At 30.4% G+C, this 25515-nt stretch overlaps 1 protein-coding gene across 1 annotated transcript in view; it reads right to left on the bottom strand.

The window, feature by feature from the left end:
- Positions 1-20589, bottom strand: part of LOC119601451 (homeobox protein araucan-like) — a 36531-nt gene extending 15942 nt beyond the window's left edge. Inside the window, exon 1 of the mRNA XM_037952389.1 lies at positions 20539-20589. Coding sequence (XP_037808317.1) covers positions 20539-20589 — 51 coding nt within the window. The remainder of the gene's footprint in view (positions 1-20538) is intronic.
- Positions 20590-25515: the final 4926 nt, after the last annotated feature.

Below are 25515 nucleotides of genomic sequence, written 5' to 3'. Positions count from 1 at the left end.
AAAAATTTTTGTATGAAAAAAAAGACGTTAAAAAATATAAATGTGGTTTGATATCAAGTACCATTTAAAACCCGCCAAGAATTAGTCTGTACGTTTTGGAAAGTGTGGTGTGGTACGTTGCATACTTAAATTTAAGTTGCGTGCTGATAATAACCAGCTAGCTATAGTAGTTGAACTTATACTACAAGTTTTATACTATAAAGAAGCCTTTATGCCAACAAGAAGCTTTTTGTTTGGACGAGTTTTCATACAGCTGTTGTTGTCGTCGTCATCGTCGTAGTTGAGCTGTGGCCTAAAAGCTGTTAAACTGTTTTGAAATTATGAGTATGAATTGTGAGTTTTTTTTACTTGAACACCAAGTCCAAAGGGAAAGTGAACAATACATATTTTAAAACAGCTTTTCCCTAAGCCAAAATGCTGTAGGTTGAGCCCTCATCTCTCACGAACGCTTTTTTGAATAGACTATGGACTAGTTTATTAACTAGTGAACCATTCTATAAACTGGTCTACTGACTACCTATTCAATTTAGTATTTTATACCAAGTCTACGGACTAGTAAGTTCATGGACTAGTACATGATCTAGTCTATTGACTGGTCGATTGACTTCTCTCTTTACTGGCATAATCACTAGTCTAAGGATTGTAATATTGACTAGTCTACACAGAGGGAAAAAGAAATATAAACGCCTGGTATCAAATTGACACCAAACAGTTTAAAATTTTTCAATACCATCCGTTGTCAAAGTATATACATACGTACGACAACACTATGTAATGTTGACAATATTGCAACAATTTGTTGTGACAAACAATCCATTGCCAATAGTGAGCTTACCACGTTTGTTAACATTTAGACAACGGATGTGTATAAAATTTAGATTTCGACAACGAATTGTTGCAATGTTGGCAACGTTTGTAGGGCTTTATCGATTATATAGCAAATTTTTTTAAAACCTTATACAAAACAGAGTATTTATCGAAAGCTCTTTGAATAATAATCAAAAACTAGCTTTCAAGTTAGTCTTTATCAAAAGATTTCTGTAAAAAAAAAGATTCTTTATCAAAAGCTTTCTATACACTCTCTATTTAGAAAACTTTCGAATATTTTTAATAAGAAGTCTTTAACGAAAGCTCTTTATAAAAAGAGTCTTTATCGAAATCTCTTTTTAAAAAGAGTCTTCATTAAAAGCTCTTTATAAAAAGAGTCTTTATCGAAAGCCTATAAGTTTTCCTTAAAGAGAAGTTTTTCTTAAAGAGAATAATTATCGAATGCTTTCTATACAGAGACTCTTATTCAACTATTTTCAATAAAAAAGTTTCTACGAAGATAGTAATTATCTAAAATAGCTTTCAAGTGAGTCTTTATCAAAAGTTTTCTGTAAAAAGGGGATTCTTTATCAAAAGCTTTCTTTCTATATACTCTCTACTTAGAAAGCTTTCGAATATTTTTAATTAGAAGTCTTTAACGAAAGCTCCTTATAAAAATAGTCTTTATCGAAAGTTTTCTGTAAAAATTATCTTCATCGAATGCTTCAGTAAAAGGAGCCTTTAAGTTTTCCTTAAAGAGAATTTCTTTCAAAAGTTTTTCATCAAGAAAATATTTAGCGAAATCTTTCTATACAGAAACTCTTAATCAACTAGTTTCAATAAAAAAGTTTCTATGAAGACAGTAATTATCTAAAAGTAGCTTTTAAGTGAGTCTTTAACAAAAGAAAGCTTTTGATAAAGGAACTCTATATCGATTGATTTCTATAAAAGGAGGCTTTATAGAAAGCTTTCAATATAGACAGACATTATCAAAAGTTTCCTCTATAGAGAGTCTTTATCGAAAATGTTCGATGAAGAAAATCTTAATCAAAAGTTTATCAAAAACTTTCGTAAACTTTATATCCAAAGTTTACAACAAATAGACTTTCAATCGAAAGCTTTCGATAAAGAGTCCCTCAATCAACAACTTTCGATAAGATACTTTTCGATAATGAGGTACTCCGTCGAAAGTTTTCTATAAAGGCAATTTTTGTCGGCAGTTTTTATTTAAGAGAATTTTTATCGAATGTTTTCTTTGAAGAGAGTTTTTAACGAAAATGTTCTATAAAGAAAATCTTTCTTAAAAGTTTTATGTAGAGAGAGACTTTAGTTAAAACGAGTGTATTTATCGATTGTTTTCTATAAAGAGATTCCTTATCAAAGGTTTTCCATAAAGTAAGTCTAAATAAAGAGACTGAGAACGGCTTAATTCAAAACTTCAGAAAGAAACTTTTGCCTTAAAAGACAAAAACAAAAGGGAAATGGTGTATTTGAACAAGTTTTCCTTTTAACTTTTTTTCGGACAACTTTTTTTTATATACCAACTGGAGAAAAAAACGATAATATGCATATAATTTGGTAGATATACTTTCATTGTTGTTGTTGTTTGCGTTTTAATATTATTGTAACAACCATTCTATCTAAATTGCTGTTGTCTTCTTGTTGTTGCTACAATAAAAATAAAATATTTATAATGCCACTTGTTGATTTTGTTTGTTTTTTTTTTGTGTTCATAGCCCATTCATTCACTGTTTCAATTTACCAATATTTGTTCTGGATATCATTGATGCGATTGTCTCCCTTTTTTTTGTGGGGGGATTTAAAACTGAAATACACACATACATACAACCAAAAGATACAAATCATAAATATTTGTTTTTGTATTCCTTTTATATTTATAATTCCTGTTATTTAGAGGTGTTGATATTACCACTCCTTTATCGGAGTATAAATGCTTTAAACAATATTATTATTAAATACAGAAAAAAATAATGTATTTAATTTTGATTATATGTTTATGGGGTTGTTGTTGGTTTATAGGTTGAAATAAAAATTATTGGAAATTGTGGGTATTTATTGCATGATATTTTAATAATTGTATTCAGATTTTGTATGAACAAAAAAATAATGCTATGGTTGTCAGAAAGGAACACATTGTGTAATGTGCGTGTCTTGTTAGTAAGCTACCAAATAATGATAGATTTGAACACTATGTATAAAAAATGGATTTAAATAAAAATAATAAATTTATGAATTTTTTAAGGTGCGGGCCAGAGCTGAACCTAAGGCTATATAGAGTTAATGGTTACTTTAGATATGGTAAATATTATGAAAACGAAAAAGTTTAGCTTAGGCTAAAGATATCATAAAGGTATAAAGGTAAATATATGGGGTCTTGAACAATTCTTCTAATATTTCTCTTTTTCTAGACTTTTTTAATGATCATCAACTTTTCTTTTTTTTTTTATAACTTTATTCTACCCACATTTGTATTCCTAAAAGTATTCCCTCAAAATTTCTTTAAGTACCTTTTCATCAGCAGAAACTTATTTCTTAAAAAAAACCTTACCAAACTTGACAGATTTTGCAATTTATACACACATCCTTTCTTCTTCATCTTATTGTTAATTCATAATGTGAAAATTATTAATTATAAATATTTGTGCAAATTCAATAAACACCCAAACATCAGTGATGAATAACAATTTCGTAATGGTAAGTTATGAACAAGAAACTATTTCAACATCCCCAGCGTATATTTCACGCATTGCATAGTAAACGAAATATTTCAGATTCTCGCATATAATTCGGAAAAAAATTCACTAGAGTTTCTCATACATCAAGTATACTGACAGTCAACGACTACTGACTCATGTGACAAAGCACAGAAGACGCTTAAACGGGCTTAAATTGAAATCAGTGAAGGGAAAAAGGACCGCTTTAAAGAAACCCCAAAGAAAAATAGTACTTTTTACTTTACTAAAGATAAAAGTATTAAGATACTTTTTATCAAATATTCTAACTGTTATCATGGCATTTTTGTGTAAAAAAGTACTTAATATGACAAGAAGTAGGTACTGTTTTATGTAAAAAAGTACCAAAAGTGTTTTGAATGGAAAAGGGATAAAAAGACTAAAGAAAACTATAAATAATACGCGGAATAAGGGCCCAAAAGTTATATAAAGAGAAAGTTTCCTTATGTATACTAAATATTACAAAAAAGTACTAAAATAGAAAAATAGTACTTTTTAGTTTTAACGGGATTTAAAGATAAAAAGTATTATGCTACTTCTTTTCAAATATTCTAACTGGCTTGTTATCATAGCAGTTTTGTATGAAAAACTACTTACTAATTATGACAAGATGTAGGTACTATTTTGTTAAGTGAAAAAGTACCAAAGGGGTTTTTAATGGAAAAGGGATAAAAAAGACTAAATTAAACTATATATAATCCGTGTAATAAAGGCCCAAAAGTTATCTAAACAGAAAGTTTCTTTATTTGTACTAAATATTACAAAAAAGTACTAAAATAGAAAAATAGTACTTTTTAGTTTTAACGGGATTTAAAGATAAAAAGTATTCTGCTACTTCTTTTCAAATATTCTAATTGGTTTGTTATCATAGCAGTTTTGTATGAAAAAGTCCTAATTATGACACGAAGTAGGTACTATTTTGTTAAGTGAAAAAGTACCACATGGGGTTTTAATGGAAAAGGGATAAAAGACTAAAGAAAACTATATATAATCCGTGTAATAAAGGCCCAAAAGATATCTAAACAGAAAGTTTCTTTATTTGTACTAAATATTCCAAAAAAGTACTAAAATAGAAAAATAGTACTTTTTAGTTTTAACGGTATTTAAAGATAAAAAGTATTATGATACTCTTTTTCAAATATTCTACTTGGTTTGTTATCATAGCATTTTTAGTGAAAAAGTAATAATTATGACAAGAATTAGGTACTATTTTGTTAAATAAAAAAGTACCAAAATTGTTTTTAATAGTAAATGAATAAAAAAAGACCCAAAAGTTATCTAAATAAAAAGTTTCCTTATTTGTACTAAATATTTTCAAAAAGTACCAAATACATCTAAAATGTACCATTTTATTTAAACAGGTATAGAAAGAAGTATTTTTATAAAAAGGTTAAAGAAAAAGTACCATATGAAAGAAGTTTTGAATGGGTCTAGGTAGGAACGGGAACAGTATAAGGACCCTAGAAAATCGGGCTTTCATTGACACTTTAACCTTTTCAAACTTATTTATCAAAGTAAAAAAGTACCAAACTTAGTACTATACAACCCTATTTGGATCCCATGGCATTTGGACGGACATTCCTTCCTAAAATGAACCAAGTCATAAGCCAAACCAACAACAGTTTCCCTTCTCGGTAACATGATATGAAATTTTCATAGGTGAAAATTGCAAAAAGTACCTAACGAAAAGTACCTCCACTATAAACCTTCCAAACCCCATCCATAAACCTAAACAGACATCATGACAACAATAAAAAAACCAAGCTCAATAAGTATATTTCATATTTTAAACAAGGCCAGACGCCAGAGCCACCTATAAATGAGGCAAGTTTGTTTAGTTTCTGTTTTTTTTTTCTCATATACTTGCAACATTTTCCTTATTAAAAAACCTTTTGCACTCAGAAATGACGCCAACTCTATATAGAAAAAAAAAAACACAAAAGCAACAAACAATTTAGTTAAGTTAAAGCCTGAAAGAACAACACACATCTAGACAATAAAAAGTCAGACCTTATAAAGTAGGACCCACTAAATGGACAGACAAACTCTCACAGAGAAATGTCTGCCAAGAAGCCAAGAAGTAAAACAACAATAAAAATAATAATAATAATGACAAAAAAAAGGAAAACATACCAAACAAAACTAATAATATTTTCATGCACACATTCCATAATTGATTTATGAATTTTTAATGCAAAACTTGGTAGAATTTCTTCCTTTTTTTCCAGCTACACAAGTTGGCTGTAGCTGCTTAAATGTCTGGCAGTCTAAACCAGAACGCATCATCAACTTCATCATACAAATAAACCATTTGAACGTGCAGTACATTTTCCTGAGCAAAAAACAATGCCCTCATATAACAATTATAAACAATGACATGTATGGGCAATAATAATAATAACAACAAAAAACTACTTGCAACTTCTGTTGCTTGTGCCTAAAAATGAGCCAATGCTCCTGCTGCTGCAGCAGCAGCTGAAGAAGCCACAGACGACAATTTCGTTTTGCATTGGTAGGAAGAGACGTACCGGACCACTGGAGTTCAGTTATCAACAAATACAATGTGAGAATATGTGTGTTATTCATAATAATACTGCCACTTTCATACTACTGTTTTGTTTTTGTTTTTTTCTTGGGTTGCTTGGGATTTCGGCAAGAATTTTTACGCATGCAAAAAAAAGATAACTGAGGGAAAAAGGTTTGGGCGAAGTTTTTATTGAATTTTTATTATTATTGGTGGTTTTTTGATACTGCTAGACTCCCCTTAAAGTCGTTTAATATTTATGTCATTAAATTTTTGATTCAATGCGAGAAGGAACAGCTAGCAAGCAGTTGCAGCTGTGAAGAAGTAAGAAAAAACTTCAGCCAACACATTTTACTATATGCCGGTGTTTTACCAATAACCTGATGGTAACTACACATTATAGGCTTCTTCAATTGTTTTGTGCAATTTGAAAAAGGTGACCAGGTTATAGAAAATTTTCTATATAGAGAATATTTAACAGGAATGGGATTTTGAAGAATTTAATCTTATGAAAGTAAAACGGACGAACGGATTCATATGAATGTATAGTGGAGAGTACAAACAACCTCCTTACAACCTAACTGAAGTTTTTATGTATCAAGATTGTCGAAAGTTTTCTATGAAGGAAAGCTTTTTTATAAAAAGGGACTCCATCGTAAGTTTTCTAAGAATCGAATTTTCCAGAATGGAGTTTTATTCAGTCAGTTTCCTAATAAGAGGATCGAAAGTTTTCTATGAAGGGAATCTTATCGAAAGCTTTTTTATAAAAAGGGACTTCTTTGAAAGTTTTCTATGAAAAAGAGCTTTATCAAAAGTTTTCTATAAAAGTGCTTATTGAAAGTTGTCCATAAAAAGAGTTTTGGTCAAAAAATTGTATATAAAGAGAGTCTTTATTGAAATTTTTCTTTGTTTTGTCAAAACTTTTTCCGTACAGAAATCTTTATCGAAAGTTTATATATTTAGCAAAAGTTTTCCATAAACGGAGACCTCATAAAAGTTCGAGTTTTCTACCGATCTTGTATAAAGAAAGTTTTTGTCAAAAGTTTCGCATACAGAGAGTTTTAATCGAAAGTTTTATATAAAGAGAGTATGTAACCAAAGCTTTCTATAACATAAAGTGATCCTTATCTCATGTTTTCTTTAAAGGAATTCTTTATTGAAAATTTTCTATAAAGGTTGGTTTAATTGAACGCTTTACATAAAAAGAGCTTTTAGCGAAAGCTTTCTACAACATAAAGATATTCTTAACGAATGTTTCCTGTAAAGAAAATCTTTATTAAAAGTTTTAAGCTACAAAAGTTTTCATGGAATATTTTGCGTAAAGAAAGTCTTCATCGCAAGTTTTGTATAAAACGAAAGTATTTATCGAACGTTTTCTATAAAGAAAGATTTTATCAAAATATGTTCTATATAGAAATCTTTATCGAATGTTTTATATAAAGGGAGTCTGCAACCAAAGCTTTCTATGACATAAAGAGATTCTCAACGAATGTTTTCTTTAAAGGAATTCTTTATCGAAAGTTTTCTATAGAGAGAGAGAGTCTTTATTAAAAGTTTTCTACAAAGAGAGCTTTTAGCGAAAGCTTTTTACAACAAGAGGAGTTCTTTAACGAATGTTTTCTGTAAAGAAAATGTTTATCAAAAGTTTTAGTCAAGAAAGTTTTTATGAAATGTCTTTATCGAAAGTTTTCTGTAAAGAAAGTCTTTACCGAAAGTATGGTATAAGAGAGTTTTTGTCAAACGCTTTCTATAAAAAGAGATCTTATCAAAAATTTTCATATAGAAATCTTTTTCAAAAGTTTAATAAAAAATCGTTCTATAACATAAAGAGATTTTCATCGAATGTTTTATTTAAAGGAATTCTTTATCGAAAGCTTTCTGTTTTCTTTAAAGGAAATCTTTATCTAAAGCTTTTTATAAATGTAGGTTTTTTTAAATTGTGTGCGAAGAGAGTCTTTATTTAACGTTTTATTTAAAAAAAGAGCTTTTAGCGAAAGCTTTCTACAACATGAAGAGGTCCTTAACGAATGTTTTTGTGTAAGAAAACGTTTCAAAATTTTCCGTAAAAAAAGTCCTTATCGAAAGTTTTGTGTAAAGAAAGGTTTAATCGAAAGCTTTCTTTAAAAAATCTTTATCAAAAGCTTTCTTTAAAAAGTCTTTATCGAAAGTTTTCTGCTAAGAAAATATTTATCAAAAGCTTTCAGTAAAGAAAGTCTTTATGGAAAGATTTCTATATATAAAGGAGTCTTTAACGAAAATTGTCTTGAAAGAGAGTTTTAACAAAAGAGTCCTTTTATAAAAGACTTTAACAAAAAAAGTTCCTAGTTGGTCACCTAGTTGGTCACCTTTTTTCATCTTTCATTGTTGTTTTTTTACAAAAACAACAAACTATAAAAAGCCAACAAAACAATACTTTAATAAAACGCTGTTTTTACTTTTGAGCTTTTGGTGCGCGCGATTTCGTGCTCTGCAACATAAATCATAAAATTAATAACCGTAAAGTGACAGCTTCAGGAGTTTTTTTGTTTTTGCTATTGTTGTTGCTTACGTGCTGTTGCTGCTGTTGTTGTTAAACTTGCGGCAGCAATTGCTTAAATGTTGTGCAGCACTTTTATGCACGTAGCAAGCAATTGCAATTCTTTAGAGAGAGCGAGCGGGCGTACACAGAAATCATAATGTTTTTGATAATCTGATAAAAGAAAAAAAAAAAAAAGAAAGAAGCCAAGATTTCACTGCCACCAAACAAAAAAGAATCACTGATGATCATCAGCGATGATAATTTTGTGCAGAGCAGTTTGATAAACATCTTAAGAATTGTTAAACAATAATTGGTTTTCATAACCTGCCAACAAAAACATACAACAAACATATGCTTGCCCAGCTGGAAATTGTATTGGGAGTAGTTAGAAGTCATGATTTTTTTTTTCTTTTTTCAAATATAAGTTTTGGTTTTTGAAGGTTGAAAATAAATTTCAAGAGTTTTGCTGCGAGAATATAAAAGAAGTTGTGGTAAAAAATTTGGCAAGCAAGCTAACTGGTATGGACTCTTCAACTGTCCCCGGCATATATACGTTTCATTTTACCAGGGTACCATCGAAAGTACCCGATTCCTGTGGTGTTGATAATCAGCTGATTAGTTCCAACTTTCAGTTTTGAAAGACATAAGATCATTCTTAAAATGGTAGTTGTTTGATAAACCTTTGTTATACCTATTTCCAACTGGGTTTCTTTTTCTATATAGTAATTAACTCATGTAACTCATGGGCTGGGCTTTAATTTGTGTAAATATCATTTTAGTTGGGGGCTTTTCACTTTGTTCATTCATAGTACTTAATATGTTTTTTTCTTCATTGTTTAAGACATTTAGTAATAGTTTTTTTTTTTTGTTTTATTTCAATCCTACATATATTTTAGTTGTTTGTAGTTAAGATCGTTTTCCCATTAAATTTAGTTTTGCTTCATAAATATTTACTTATAGTGGGGCAACAATTTCCGTTAATGTTATAATTTGCAAAGTGTTTTGTACTAATTGGCTTTTGATCTTTTAGCGCTTTTAAAATAAATTCCTCTCTACATGCTGCGTCGTAGAAAATGCGTTTGTTACTACTTAATGTTAAACGTTTTTAGACATAAATTCCTAGAATTATATTGTTTGGTTTTTTTAATTTTTACTACAAATATTTTGTTCTTTTTTTTTTTGCAAATGTTATGAAAATAAATTACACATAACTGGAAAAGAAATGCTAATAAAAAATATATTTGATCTTTTGGCAAATAAAAGTGTAATAAATAAGATGTAAAAATTTAAAAAGAAGTAAATCCTGATTCCAACATATGTCCAACAAAACCTTTTCCTGACTCTAACAAACATTTCAAAATAACTGGGACCTAAGAGTCTGTAGTTTGAAGCATTACTATAAAGTGCTTTAAAGCTTTTGAGAAAAAAAAACCTGCAAATTTTTTTAATAATATTGTTTGCATAAAACAAGTGGCTTTTATAATGTCTTTCAACCCTTGGGCTTGAATATTCAATATATATATTTTTTTTTGTATATCAAAATCTATAAACAACTTGCAACATTTTAATCTATAAATTATGCATATTAAAGGAAATGTTGCTTAATTTAGGTTATTAAGTATGAGGAACAAAATTTAAAAAAGAAAAACACACACTACTTAAGTTAAGGCATTGTATATGTATAAAGAGAAGTTAGCTTTCGTAGTCTCAAACAATACAAAACGTCTTTTATTATAGTCCCTACTATAATTTACATTAACAGACAAACTTATATATGTTTAGTCCTATTACCCAACAAACAAGCGGTTAAACGTTTGAGCAAACTTTTGAAGAATTAGCAAAAGTTTCTGAAGAGGTTGAAATTTAATGTCTTTTATACAAATTGATATAGATTTTATACTCTAACCTCAACTTGTTATTAAAAATTTTTTTCAAATCATTATTAAGTTTAAAGCTGTGTTAGGCAAAGAGCTTTTTTATGAGTTATCATGCTCAAACAAAGATATAGGGCCACAGAGTTCATTGTCTCTATCTCTCTCTCTCTCTACCAATACCATATCTAAAGCAGAGATACACAAAGAGTTCTCTTTTGAGTTTTCTTTCTCTCTTGTTTTCAGACGTGGGAATATAAGAGCATACTTGTATAAAAAATGGTCACTCTCTGTTCTAAAACAGTAATCGGCAGAGAGTTAATAATAATTCTCTTGCTGGTTTTTATCGCTTATATACAACGTTCGTGTTAAATTGAGAGTGCGGGAAAGCTTTTTACAAAGCTCTTTGCGATTACTGGCTTATATACATACATACGTGTTAAATTGAGAGTGCGGGAAAGCTCTTCACATAACTCTTTATCGATTACTGTTCTAAATTCAAGTTTGATAGCAAAGAGTTAGGTATTTATATTGTTCCCACTATAATATTCGCCCTAATAATGAGAGAGAAATTTGTCATGGAACATATTGGTAGAATAACCTTATTTAGAGATTTGGTTATATGGGCCCAATGCTCAGTAACATCTAGAATAACATCGCTACTATGATATTTGGATATAATTTCCACGGTAGACCTGTTTAAATTTCGAAGGAAAATGATAATGTATATAAATAATTTCCCCAAAGTTTTTGGACATATATCAAACTTTAAGGAGTTTGAAGTTTAAATCATTCTTAATTTGATATCAGATCTTTATGTTTGTTGGGTTAAAATAATAAACATGTGTATAAGTATGTGTGTATATATGTCTATGTGTGCTGTTTAGTTTATTCTAACAATATCCTTTGGTGACCATGTTTTCTAAAATGTCTGCGTTTTAAACTGATTTTAAGTATAATTACACTTGGGTACAACAAACCACAAAACTTATGGTACGAGCAGAAAAGCAAGAGTATTAAATGAATGTAATCATTGAAAAAATTAAAATTTAATAAATATTTTAGAAAAAAAATTTGAAGCAAAAATGTAGAGCAGCAAATAAAAGTTTTCTATTTGCAAGTTATCTGTAGTTTAATAGGAGGACGTATGAGATCCAGAGAAATATATTTAGGTTTCCACTGGACCTATTCTGTCCTCTTCTGGAGCCCCTTTTGGGAATCACACACCATCAACTAACCTACGCGAAAGGAAGATGTATGTTACATGAGACCAAGAGAAATATACCTAGGCTACCACCGGACCTGTCCTCCTCTGGAGCTTCTTTTCGGAATCGCACACCATCAACTAACCTACCGCAGACAATGAACCAGTGATAATGAACCAAAACCTTTGGCAAAGTTGATCTAAGAGTAGTTATTGGGTAATGGGACCTAAATTCTTTGATTGCTCATCAACATTTCCTGACTCAAAGCCCATAGAGATGCTGTTCTCTCGCAGTTTTAGAAAACATTGCAGCGAGTGAATGGCTTAAAATCCTATTTTGATTCATTACGAACTACTCTAGTTACTAATCTATTCCATAAATATGTTTGGAACTCAAAAAGACCAAAGATTTTCATAACATTTATTTATGGAGTTAATTCAGTTATTATTTTCTTGTAACTCACAACGAAATGGAATTAAATATTTGTTGTTGTTATTATAATGTAAACACATAATATTATACAAATCAATTATATAATTTTGAATAAATCAATTAAAATAGAAAATATAGCACTTTTATACAATGCCAAAAAAAGTTGCTTTTAGATATTCATCTATAGTGGATAGACGTGTTTTAAATCGCTCTCACAGGAAAATAACATTGTGAATATAAATTCTTAATAAAAATATAAAAAAGATAAGTAACAGCGAATGGACGCTAATTAAATACATACTTATTTATTTTTAATATTAAAAATACATTTAAATTAAATAAATTGTCGTTTTTGTTAATGCAATTATTAACAAAACAATTTATAAAAAAAGCAAAAAGTATACAAAAAGAAAAAATAACAACAAAACCTTAAATAGAGTGTAGTGTGTGTTATTGTGCATGAGTTTCTCTAACTCTCCAACAAGTGAAAGGAGGCTCAGTAGCAATGGAAAAAATGCATACTTTGTTATGAGCTCTCCATGCAACAACAACAATAATTATGATCCAAAAAATCATAAAAACTATTTAAGTGTAAGAACAACAACAAACGAGAGATCTCCTCTCTCAAGTGCGCCAAAACAGAACAATTGTGTAGATAATAGCGCAAAAGAAAAAATAAATAAACAAACAACAGATTCAAAAACAACAACAAACGAGAGATCTCCTCTCTCAAGTGCGCCAAAACAAGACAATTGTGTGGAAGACAAAGCAAAAGAAAAAATAGATAATCAAACAACTGATTCAATGGTTGATGTAAATAGTAATGCTAATGTGAACAATATCACAAATAGTACCAATAACAATATTAACACTGTGAAAACCATTAATGATAAGGAGGGTCACTCAAGCCCAATGTCAAAGAATACTGGTGCCATACCAAAAAATACTCCAAATTTATTGAGCTCGCATAAAACGCAAAAGATCCAAACGGGAATGGACCGTTATGTCACATATGCAAAACGTAAGTCCAGCCCTAGGACTTCAAAATTGGAACCAAATCCAAAACAAGCGAAAACAAATTCCGTAAGTCAAAATCGTTTTGCACTGCTTGATAACCAAGAAAGTGAAAAAGTACCATCTATGACTTTAAAAGACCAAAAGCCACCTCCCCTCTATTTGCGCGAACCTACCACCAATCTATTGGTAAATAAGTTGTCCCAACTTGTAGGCAAAGAAAATTTCCATGTAGTCTCTCTACGGAAAGGAAATATTCAGGAAACAAAAATACAGACTTATTCAGAAAAGTCTTTTAGAACAATAGTTGATAGTTTTGATTCTGAGAAAAGAAATTATTACACGTATCAACTAAAAAGTGCAAAGGGTTTGACAGTAGTTATCAAAGGTGTAGACAGCTCTGTACCAACTGATGACATTAAAAAGGCGCTAGAGTCTGAAGGTTATGAAGTGAAGTCCATTCACAATATATTTAACAAGGACAAAATTCCCCAACCAATGTTTAGAGTTGAAATTACTTTTAACTCTTCACAATTGAAAAAAAAGGGTGATACTCATCCAATATACAGTTTAAGATATCTTCTCAATCGCAAAATAACTGTAGAGGAACCCATTAAGCGCAGAGGTCCTCCTCAATGCCTAAATTGCCAAGAGTTCGGTCACACCAGAACTTTCTGCAAATTACCATCTGTTTGTGTGAGATGCGGAGACATCCATAAGAGTCAAGATTGTCCTTACCCAAAAACAGATAACAATAAAAGAAAATGCAGTAACTGTGGTCAAAATCACACTGCTAACTATCGCGGATGTCCAGTATATCTACACATCCAACAATCAAACAAGGCCAGAAGACCTTTATATGCTCAATATAAAGCTTCTAACTTCCCAAGCCTTCCTAATACTTCTAGTGCTCAATATAGAAGTATCACAAATAAAAGCAATCAGAATAAATCGTATGCCCATACGACAAAAGAGGGTTCCGTTACCCAAATGAATGCAAATCAAACTTCTAGTGCCCAATATAGAAGTCTTACAAATAAGAATAATGAGAATTTGCAATCAAACAATGAAAATAATGCCCCATTATTTTCATATGCACATGCATTAAAAGAGGGTGTGCCTGCACCCGAAACAAATTCTCAAAGCTCTATTGAGAATCTAATTCAAACCATGAACCGTTTCATGGCAAATATGCAAAATATGTTTCAACAATTAATGCAGAATCAAAGCATGCTCATGCAGATCCTGCTAAATAAAAAATGAATTCTCTAAGAATTTGTTTTTGGAATGCTAACGGCCTTAGCCAACACAAGAATGAAGTAGAACAATTCCTGCTACTTCAGGAAATTGACGTACTACTCGTCTCTGAAACACACTTTACCCTAAAGAATTGTTTCAGAATTAATGGATACTACACTTACGATACAAAACATCCAAGTGGCAGAGCCTGTGGTGGAACAGCCATTTTAGTGAGAAAAAATATTAGACATTTCCCAATGCCAGAATACAAAAAGGACCATATCCAGGCCACCTCTATAAATATACCTGATAGTCGAGTTACAATATCTTCAATATATTGTCCTCCTAGGTATAATGTTAATCGAGAGCAGTTTCTCGAATACTTTAAAACTCTTGGCCCAAGATTCATAGCAGCTGGTGATTATAATGCAAAACATACATTTTGGGGCTCTCGCCTCATTACTCCCAAAGGCAGACAATTGCTAGAAGCAATATCGTACAACAGACTAGATGCCATATCTAGTGGCCAACCTACCTATTGGCCTACAGACCTCAATAAGATTCCCGATCTAATTGACTTTGCTGTAATCAAAAATATAAAACGAGAATTTATTTCAGTGATCCCTTCATTGGACCTCTCGTCAGACCACTCGCCTACAATTTTAACGTTATTAGAAACCCCAAATAAATTGGAAAACTATTGTTCTTGTTTCCCTAACAAGAAAACGAACTGGTTAAAGTATAAAATGTATGTTAGCTCACACCTGCCACAAAACATTTCATTGAAGAATGACCATGAAATACAATTCGCTGTCGATATATTTACGGATATCTTACAAGATGCTGTCAAAGTGTCTACACCCCCAGTCACCTTGGGAGACTTCAAAAAATCGAAATGTCCTAGGAACATTGAGTCTCTTATTAAAGAAAAGAGAACACTCAGACGTCAATGGCAACAATCACGATCTCCAAACATAAAGGTTAAACTTAATCAGTGCCAAAGAAGACTTCGCATCGCTTTAAAGGATAATAAGGAATCTAATCTGAGAAATTATCTCAAAAACTTAGACCCTACTAAGAAAACAGAATATAGTCTCTGGAAAGCTGTTAAAAATATGCAGTGCCCTATTGCATATGAGTCACCTATACGCCTTCAGAATGGTCAATGGGCAAGAAATACGTCAGAAAAAATTGAAGCATTCGCCAATCACTTGGAGAATGTGTTTACTCAAAATGATACAGATTCTTCTATTAGTGCTAACATTATAAATAATGTGGTTCCACACCCAATAAAATTCCGGTTCTCTACCGTGAAGATGACAATCAAAGGTCTAAAGGCAGGAAAATCACCTGGTATAGATAAAATTACTACCACGATGATAAGTAACCTGCCCAATTCAGCACTGAGAATTATTTTGTTCATCTTTAACTCGATGCTACGTATTGGATACTTCCCTAACTCATGGAAAGTATCCGAGATTGTTATGATACCAAAACCGGGGAAAGATGTCACTCAAGTGACATCATACCGTCCCATTAGCCTGTTGTCTTTATTCTCAAAACTTTTTGAAAAGTTATTGCTTGAAAGCCTTTTAGTACACTTTAACGATAATTGCATTATTCCTGGCCATCAGTTTGGTTTCAGAAGAAAGCACAGCACTATCGAACAGGTACATCGAATAACAACTCTTATTCGAAAGGCCTTCGAGAGCAAGCAATATTGCTCTGCATTATTCATAGATATTTCTCAAGCTTTTGATAAAGTCTGGCACGATGGACTAATACACAAAATTATCACATTACTACCTGCGAATGTTCACAAACTGCTTAAAAATTACATATATGAAAGATCTTTTCAAATCAGATCTAAAGATGTGATCTCTTCACGTCGAAAAATATCTGCTGGAGTACCCCAGGGGAGTATTCTAGGTCCGCTCCTATATATTTTATATACTGCAGATATGCCAACGAGCGCACTGACTCACACATCTACATTTGCGGATGATACCGCTTTTGTAAGCATGCATGCAAACCCTTCAATAGCTTCTGAACAACTCCAGTTTCACATCGGCGAATTGGAAAAATGGCTGGACAAATGGAAAATAAAAGTCAATGCTACAAAATGTACTCACGTTACATTTACTTTAAGAAGGGAAAATTGTCCTCCCGTGCAGATAAACAATATAAAAATTCCTGAACAAAGCCATGTGAGATATCTTGGTATCCACCTTGATCGCCGCTTAACATGGACTCACCACATTGAAGCCAAGGTTACACAAATAAAATTAAAGTCAGCTCAATTGTACTGGCTAATTGGACCACGGTCTGCTCTAGACTTGGAGTACAAAGTGCTTTTGTACAAAACAGTTATAAAACCGATATGGCTATACGGCATTCAACTGTGGGGAACAGCCTCCTCATCAAATGTTGAAAAATTACAAAGAAAGCAGTCAGCACTGTTAAGGTCAATAACAGGTGCCCCGTGGTACATTCGCAATAGTAATATTCATAGGGATCTCAATGTCCCCATAATACGCGAGGAGATCAAACTCTCTTGTTTAACCTACCTGTCGAAACTAATGGATCACCCAAATCCCCTTGCCAGGGAGTTGCTGTCATTTGAGGGTCACAGACGACTGAGAAGAACGGAAACATTGGATTTTGCCAGATAATCAAATTATCGAGAACTTTTGTTGAAATTGCAGTGGCAATAACGACGTTAGTTATAGTTTAGGTTAAGATTTCAATACTTATTGTAAATTTCTATGTAAGAAAGATTCAATAAATAATAACTAAAATGAAAAAAAAAAAAAAAAAAAGGTTTTGAACAATACTGTACATTACGGGAGAAATACACTTAGGCTACCACCGGATCTATCTTGTCCTCCACTGAAGCCTCTTTTGGGAATCGCACAGCATCAACTTACCTACCGCAGACATCTTTTTGATAGTACATAAAGATCATTGGAGTGAATGATCCATTTATAACTCATTCATCCAGAATAATATGGATCAAATTATATAGGTTATTTTGTAAGTGACTCATTAGTGGCTATATCTTTAGCTTTAATAATTTCATTCCTTTAAAATCTTCCCATTCCCATTATTATATGTACACATTCATTCACATTTGAGGCAACTTTTGTATTGTTAGACAAACGTTCAAAACTATTATTTTAACACAACAAAAGACGTTTTAAACAGTATAACATTTATATTTATTACAGATACATATACATACATATGTGTGTATATATTTATATAATGATATGTATGTATATAGGTTTGTGTGTTTAAATTTCTTAAAAGCATTTATCAAAATTTCTAAGTAGCCTTTTTGTTAAATTATAATTTAGATGTTTGGGCCATAGCTTTCCTTTAAAACTTAACAAAATTTAATGTCTAATATTGCAATTTATAATGTAATGTAATACAAATGCATAAACACATATATCGATATACAAATGCATATATATATGTTTTACATATAACAATCTACTCATTATAAGAAAAACAGTAATTACTTGGCCTAAAGGAAATCAAACTATTTGATTTTACAAAATCTTAAAAATATTTCTAAATATTTAAAGAATTCTTCTCACGATAATTCAAAATCTTCTAAAATATGTACATATATTATATTTGAGTAGCCTTTTTTGCCAGTTTCCACTGTTTTAGTGGTCTATGTTTGTCTGTTTGCTAGTGTTTTTATATTTATGTGTGTTTAAACATTATTTTCTATGCATTTATAATTTTACTAAAAGACCTAAAGGGTCTTTTTCAAAGTCTTAAACACACACATACATACATATGTATTTATATTTATAATAGAGCTGTTACATACTTTAAGCTTTTTAAAGTTAAATTTATTATGAAAATTAGACAATTTTGTAGTAGACATTTTGTAAGTCATAAATAGCTAAATGTTGCAAAAATTTTGTTAATTTTTTTTGTTTCATAGGTACTTGTTACTTATGATTTTCATATTTCCTAAACAACAAATTTGTTTAAATTTGGTTAAAATGTAGCAAGATTAAACTAAAGGGAAAGGGTTTTGTGAAATTGTTTCGGAAGATGTGGAGTAAATTGTTTAGTTTTATAGTTACCCGGTAAATAGACAAATAATATTGGAGCAAAGTTTAAGTGCTTACTTTTTGTGTGAATAACAACTTATTTTTGTTAGATGATGACCAAAAAATAACTGGTTACAAATATGCTCACCCGACTTTTACGGATTTAAATCCGACTTAACAGTTATTTTCTACGTTTATTAGTCTATATTCGCTTAATCAATGTTCAATTAACAAGTTATTTTAACATGTTATTTGGATTGGTTTTTACACAAATTAAAAAAATCAATATTTCTTTAAAAAAAACGAATAATATTGATTAGTGTTAGAACCTCAAACTAATTCCTTATTAAACATACGCTATAGACAAATCCTATTCGAAAACATTAATTAATGCACTCATTACCAAGTAATGTATGAAATAACTACATTACCTACAATACTCTATAGCATAATTTGAAAATATTTTACTGATTAATATCAAAAACCGTCTAAACATTAAAAAATAATTCCTTTAAATGTATTCTAATTGGTTTTAACTGTTTGTCATGCTATAGCTATTGGTTTTTGGAATACACCTATCCCTGGTTTTGCACGAATTACGTTTTAGAAAAAATCGTGTTATTCGAATAAATCATGTAATCGTTGCATATTTGACCCTCACGAAGCTGCCAATTATGATCAGATGTAACGCGACCTATACTTAAAACTTAAACCTCCAAAGACTGTATTTTGGAAGTGTAACTTCCAAGGAGGTTTGATTTTAAATTAAGAATCATATGAAATCAAACTTATACTCCAACCCTAGAGTAATCCAAAAACTACTCGCCTTTAAACATTATTGGAGTACATTATCCGTTTAGTAGTCCTATGTAATACATTACATAGGACCATATTGTGGATCATGTACTCCCATAATTTCAGCAAGAAACTAGTTTTGGAATTACTCCGTTGAAATGCATTGATGACTTACGTGGTCCTCAATTAGGACATCACAATGTTAAATGGAGTATGTTTTTTCCATATATTTGGATTAGTTCTTTGTTCAGTCCTTTAAGGAGTAACCTTTACACGCTTATGCGGAGTAGTTTCTGGCTTCACACCAGAAACTCTGGTAAAGGAGTGCATAATAGACCCGATAATTCGAGATAATGTCTGACAGTCCCTGCTCATAGGGACTATTATGGAAATGAACAGGCAGATGAGCTTGCCAGAACGGGATTTGCTCTACGCCGTTCCAGTAGCAACCCCGTTAGGATTTATCAAGAATAGTATCCTCAGATTTTAATGCTAGTCAGACATGCAAGTTGGTTTGGGCTACCCTTCAATGAACACTGTTGCAGTTGCAAAGACTGGAAAAAGAAAGAAACGGTCTTACATCTTCTCTGCGAATACCGTGCTCTATCCAAACCCGTTTTCTTGACAGTTACTACATATCTCACCTTGGTGAGATATCTGAATCTAAGTTTAATGATATCTTGAGATTTCTTACTGCTACAGGCTGGATCTAATACTAATACAATAATACAATACTACATCTGATGAGTGGAGTGGTCCGGTAATAACATTAATTCTCCATTCAAACTAAGAAATAACTGAAGCATAAGTAAAAATACCTTGGTCACACTAATCTCTTAAGAGTGAGTAATGAACAAAACAAAAATAGTACTAGAGAAGTATAGACCTACTGCTGGAAATATAGTTGCTATTTGATCATTCAATTTAAATAAAATAACTAGATTTTCATATGTAATTAGTTGGTAGTGTTAAGGTCCAACAGTTCAATTGCAGTGGATTTGATTTCTATCATAAAGCCTGGTAAAGAAGCTTACAACAGGCCCGATAGTGATCTAGATGTATTAATGTATATCTAAGGATCTGGTGTAATATACAACATCCTTACAAACTATTTTAAATTCTTAAAAAATTCATTGTAAGACAATACGAAAAATAACTATTGCAGCAACTGTTGACATACAACGCCTAGTACTCTGCAACACAAATAGTGAATTGAAAAATTGTATACTACAAAACTAAACCCCCTTTTTAATACAAAATTATAAATATTTCTAAATAATCAAAGAAAAAACACAACTTAAACTTACCTGATTAGCCGACGGATAAGAGCCATATCCAAATTGTGTATAGGCAGCCATATTTGTTAAAATGGTTAAAACGTAAAACCAGTTACAAAATCAAACAGCCAAAATAATTAAATCCTTTTTGTTTAACTTTTAACACAACACACACAACGCCATATGCACCCAAAATACACAAATAAAAGTTTCACAACGAAAGAATGACAAAACAAACAAAAAAACGATGTGTGATAATTGTCAACAAAAGCTTTTAGGATTTATGAATTTTATACGTTTCCTCTTTTTTTTAAAAACTTGTACTTTTTTTATTTTTATTGTAGAACACACTGTTATGAACACACACACTCACACTCAGTATACAACTGTAGAGTGAAAAAACAGAATCCTTTTAGATATAACTGTTCTTTTTGCTAGTATTTTTTCTAGCTTTTTTTTGTAACGGAAATTTAACACAGCAGCATATAGAGCCAGAGAGAGCTTAGTATGGAACAATGTGTTATAAAACGCAAGTAACAACAATGACTACAATCAGCAAGAAACAACAAAAAAAGGATAAAAATCAAGTTAACGACAATTGTTAACGTTTCCGTATTTTGTAGAGATCTATGTTGTTAAAGCTTTTTGCAGTGTTTGTGTGTGTATGAGATGATACTGCTGCTGCTGCTGTTGGTGGTGATGTTGATGATGACAATGACACTTGAACAATGTGAAATGTTTGTTGTAGATGGTTTGTGTAACCAAACAAAGATGATAACAAATTGTCACAACAAATCTTTTAAGATAATAACAATTATTTTTGAACAAATCTAGTGCAAAGAAAACACCAAACAAACAGTGGGAAGTGTAAAGTATTAATTTTAATTTTTATTTAATGTTAATTTTATAATTTTGTTCTTTTTTAAAGGTTTTGGTATAATTTACAAAATTTGTTATATTTTTTTCTTAAAAAAATGTTTACAATGTTAATTTTTGTTTTATAAAATGTTTATTTTTTTAATATTTTAATAAACACCGGTGTTTTGTTTTCTTAATTCATTAGTTGATATTTTTCGTTAAAATTTCCCGTTTCTTTTTTTCTCATATAAATTTTACACAATTTTTTTATAATTTTTTTAAAATTCTAATTCAATTGTGTAACACACCGATGCGTACTTATTCACGTTCGAACACAAACTAGTTGTAGACGGCTGATTTAACCCAAAAATTTGTTGTTTGAATAAAATTCTCACTATAACTTTTGTTGTTGCTGGTTTCATACAACAATTCCTATAACTTAAAAAAGCAACAACAATTTAACAATAAGAAAAAACGAATTCTATATTTCTTTTTCCCTCAAACAAATATGTTAGAGTGAAACAGCTTTATCCATTAGCAAAAACACTAACAATTTTTACTGTTTAAAGGAGGAGCAGGAGTTGAAATAACAACAAACACACACACCAAATAATAGAGACACACCAAACCAGAGAGAGTAAATAAAAACACTCTCTACTCGTTAGTTTGTTTTGAAAATACTAAACAGCAACACAAATCGTTATTTTAAGGGGGGTAGGTTTTTGTTACCACAACAACCTCTCTCTCTTTAATGCAGTTATTATTCGTTAGTTTTCTCTACAAAAACAAAGAAAACAACAAAACCCCTCTTATTATTCCCATTGCACTTGAATTTCCCCTTTAAATGTAAACAAAGAAAACAAACACGTAGTTGTTGGTTTGTTGTTATTTGCTTTTCTTGTGGTTTGAACTATTCCATTGGAAATCTCTTAATGGCTTTTGCTAGAATTGTTGTTGTATTCGTATTGTTGTTGTTGCTTCATAGCTTACTTGCCATTATTATACAATGTTTAATAAGGTGTGTTAAATTTGTTATCTTGCTATACTTCCCCCTTCTCTAAAAATTTCTGGTTTTTTGTTGTTTTTTTTCAACACAGCACCCTGATTTTTGTTTCTGTTTTTGTTTTTTTTGGGAACTTTTTTGTTTCTGTAAAAAACCCTCAATAGATTTTTATTATTTTTTTTTTGTTTCTTTACATTCAGGTGTGGTTTCATTTTGTAATCTTTTACTGTTTTAAACACGCCTTCCTATTGGATTTTTTTATTAAGTTTTTCATTGTTTAATATGCTTTCATATAAATTGTTGGTGTTTTTTCTCTTAATTTTTAGTTTTAAGAAATTTTGAAAAAAAAAATTTTTTGTTGAACTAGCTAAAACATTTGCAGTTTGATGATCTTGCAGTTTTTAATTTGATTTTGTTTTCATTCTTCAATTTTATTGGATTTCTTTTACAAAATGTTGCAATATGTGAGGTTTTTTTTTTTTGACAAAATTTGCAGATTAGAAAGATATACATTTGAATTTTGGAAAGTAATATGTAACAATGTACGTATGTTTGTATATAAATACATACATAAATACATACATACATCCATATATATGTATGTATTGTAGTTAGTAGGGTGTTTTAATTATATGGGCTTTTGTTTTAATCGCTTTATTATAATTTCCTTCGAAAATGGTTTAAACAATTTAAATTTTTTTTGTAGTATGTCGTCCTTGCTGGTGTAATTTTGAGTCCATGTTATGCTACTACTGTTTCCCTAGTTTTTATGGTGTTTACAACTTAAAGTTGTTTTAGGGTCCTTTACTAGGTCCTTAGTTTTCCACAGCGGAAAGATACGTTATTTTTTTATTGATACCTATCTTATACCACACATAGGATCTTTTTATATACCGCACCAGCTAAAATACAACAAACTACTTACAAAAGAATAACATTTATCACCACTTCCAAATAGCACTAAATGAATTTGTTTTAGCTTCTGTGGAAATGATGTTTATATGACTTCCGAAGAAGCTGAAGATATACATATGTTTTGTTCTATGTGTCTTTGTTAAGATTACTTATTTCCTGACTTAATTAGTACTAAATTTGGAACTGGAAATTTGGAATCATAAAAAATTACATACCCTCCTATGACCAGCTTGTGTTAAAATCCTCAATTCTGCAAGTCTTCCGAAATTCCACAAAGTAAATTCTACTACTTTTTTACTTCTTTGGAACTTCCTTTTGCTGAGAATTTAACCAATACCTTGTCCTGATTAATAGTTCTATACCATAATCTTGCTACCGTTAAACTTAAATTCTTCGGGCCCATATCTTTCCTTTAACGGACTTATAAATGTCATATCTAAATTTGGAAACTCCCAAAAAGAGGACAGTATTTCGCATTGATTAGTTAGTTAGTTAGTTAGTTAGTTAGTTAGTTAGTTAGTTAGTAGTAGTTAGTTAGTTAGTTAGAGTAGTTAGTTAGTAGTTAGTAGTTAGTTAGTTAGTTAGTAGTTAGTTAGTTAGTAGTTAGTTAGTAGTTAGTTAGTTAGTTAGTAGTAGTTAGTTAGTTAGTTAGAGTTAGTTAGTTAGTTAGTTAGTTAGTTAGTTAGTCGTTAGTTAGTTAGTTAGTTAGTTAGTGTAGTTAGTTAGTTAGTAGTTAGTTAGTTAGTAGTTAGTTAGTTAGTTAGTTAGTTAGTAGGTAGTTAGTTAGTTAGTTAGTTAGTTAGTTAGTTAGTTAGTTAGTTAGTTAGTAGTAGTTAGTTAGTTAGTAGTTAGTTAGTTAGTAGTTAGTTAGTAGTTAGTTAGTTAGTTAGTTAGTTAGTTAGTTAGTTAGTTAGTTAGTTAGTTAGTTAGTTAGTTAGTTAGTTAGTTAGTTAGTTAGTGTTAGTTAGTTAGTTAGTTAGTTAGTAGTTAGTTAGTTAGTTAGTAGTTAGTTAGTTAGTAGTTAGTTAGTTAGTTAGTTAGTTAGTTAGTTAGTTAGTTAGTTAGTTAGTTAGTTAGTAGTAGTTAGTTAGTAGTTAGTTAGTTAGTTAGTTAGTAGTAGTTAGTTAGTTAGTTAGTTAGTAGTTAGTCGTTAGTTAGTTAGTAGTTAGTTAGTTAGTTAGGTAGTAGTTAGTTAGTTAGTTAGTTAGTTAGTTAGTAGTTAGTTAGTTAGTTAGTTAGTAGTTAGGTTAGTTAGTTAGTTAGTTAGTTAGTAGTTAGTTAGTTAGTTAGTTGTAGTTAGTAGTTAGTTAGTTAGTTAGTTAGTTAGTTAGTAGTTAGTTAGTTAGTTAGTTAGTTAGTAGTTAGTTAGTTAGTTAGTTAGTAGTTAGTTAGTAGTTAGTAGTTAGTTAGTAGTTTAGTTGTAGTTAGTTAGTTAGTAGAGTTAGTTAGTTAGTTAGTTAGTTAGTTAGTTAGTAGTTAGTTAGTTAGTTAGTTAGTTAGTAGTAGTTAGTAGTTAGTTAGTTAGTTAGTTAGTTAGTTAGTTAGTTAGTTAGTTAGTTAGTAGTTAGTTAGTTAGTTAGTTAGTTAGTGTTAGTTAGTTAGTTAGTTAGTTAGTAGTTAGTAGTTAGTTAGTTAGTTAGTTAGTTAGTTAGTTAGTTAGTTAGTTAGTTAGTTGTTAGTAGTAGTTAGTAGTTAGTTAGTTAGTTAGTAGTTAGTTAGTTAGTTAGTTAGTAGTTAGTTAGTTAGTTAGTTAGTTAGTTAGTTAGTTAGTAGGTAGTTAGTTAGTAGGAGTTAGTTAGTAGTTAGTTAGTTAGTTAGGTAGTTAGTAGTTAGTTAGTTAGTTAGTTAGTTAGTTAGTTAGTTAGTTAGTAGTTAGTTAGTTAGTTAGTTAGTTAGTTAGTAGTTAGTTGTAGTTAGTTAGTTAGTTAGTTAGTTAGTTAGTTAGTAGTTAGTTAGTTAGTTAGTAGTTAGTAGTTAGTAGTTAGTTAGTAGTTAGTTAGTTAGTAGTTAGTTAGTTAGTAGTTAGTTAGTAGTTAGTTAGTTAGTTAGTTAGTTAGTTAGTAGTTAGTTAGTTAGTTAGTTAGTTAGTTAGTAGTAGTAGTTAGTTAGTAGTTAGTTAGTTAGTTAGTTAGGTAGTTAGTTAGTAGGTAGTTAGTAGTAGTTAGTTAGTTGTTAGTCATCTCAAAGGAACTCTATCTATTACTCACCGTACATCAATCACCATTCAACCC

Source organism: Lucilia sericata, unplaced genomic scaffold, assembly GCF_015586225.1.
Source record: "Lucilia sericata isolate MDLA Ls3-8-SP2 unplaced genomic scaffold, ASM1558622v1 Contig000165F_arrow, whole genome shotgun sequence".
Lineage (NCBI taxonomy): Eukaryota > Metazoa > Arthropoda > Insecta > Diptera > Calliphoridae > Lucilia > Lucilia sericata.
The sequence above is the reverse complement of the archived record's forward strand: the minus strand, read 5'-3'. Positions and strand labels throughout refer to the sequence as shown.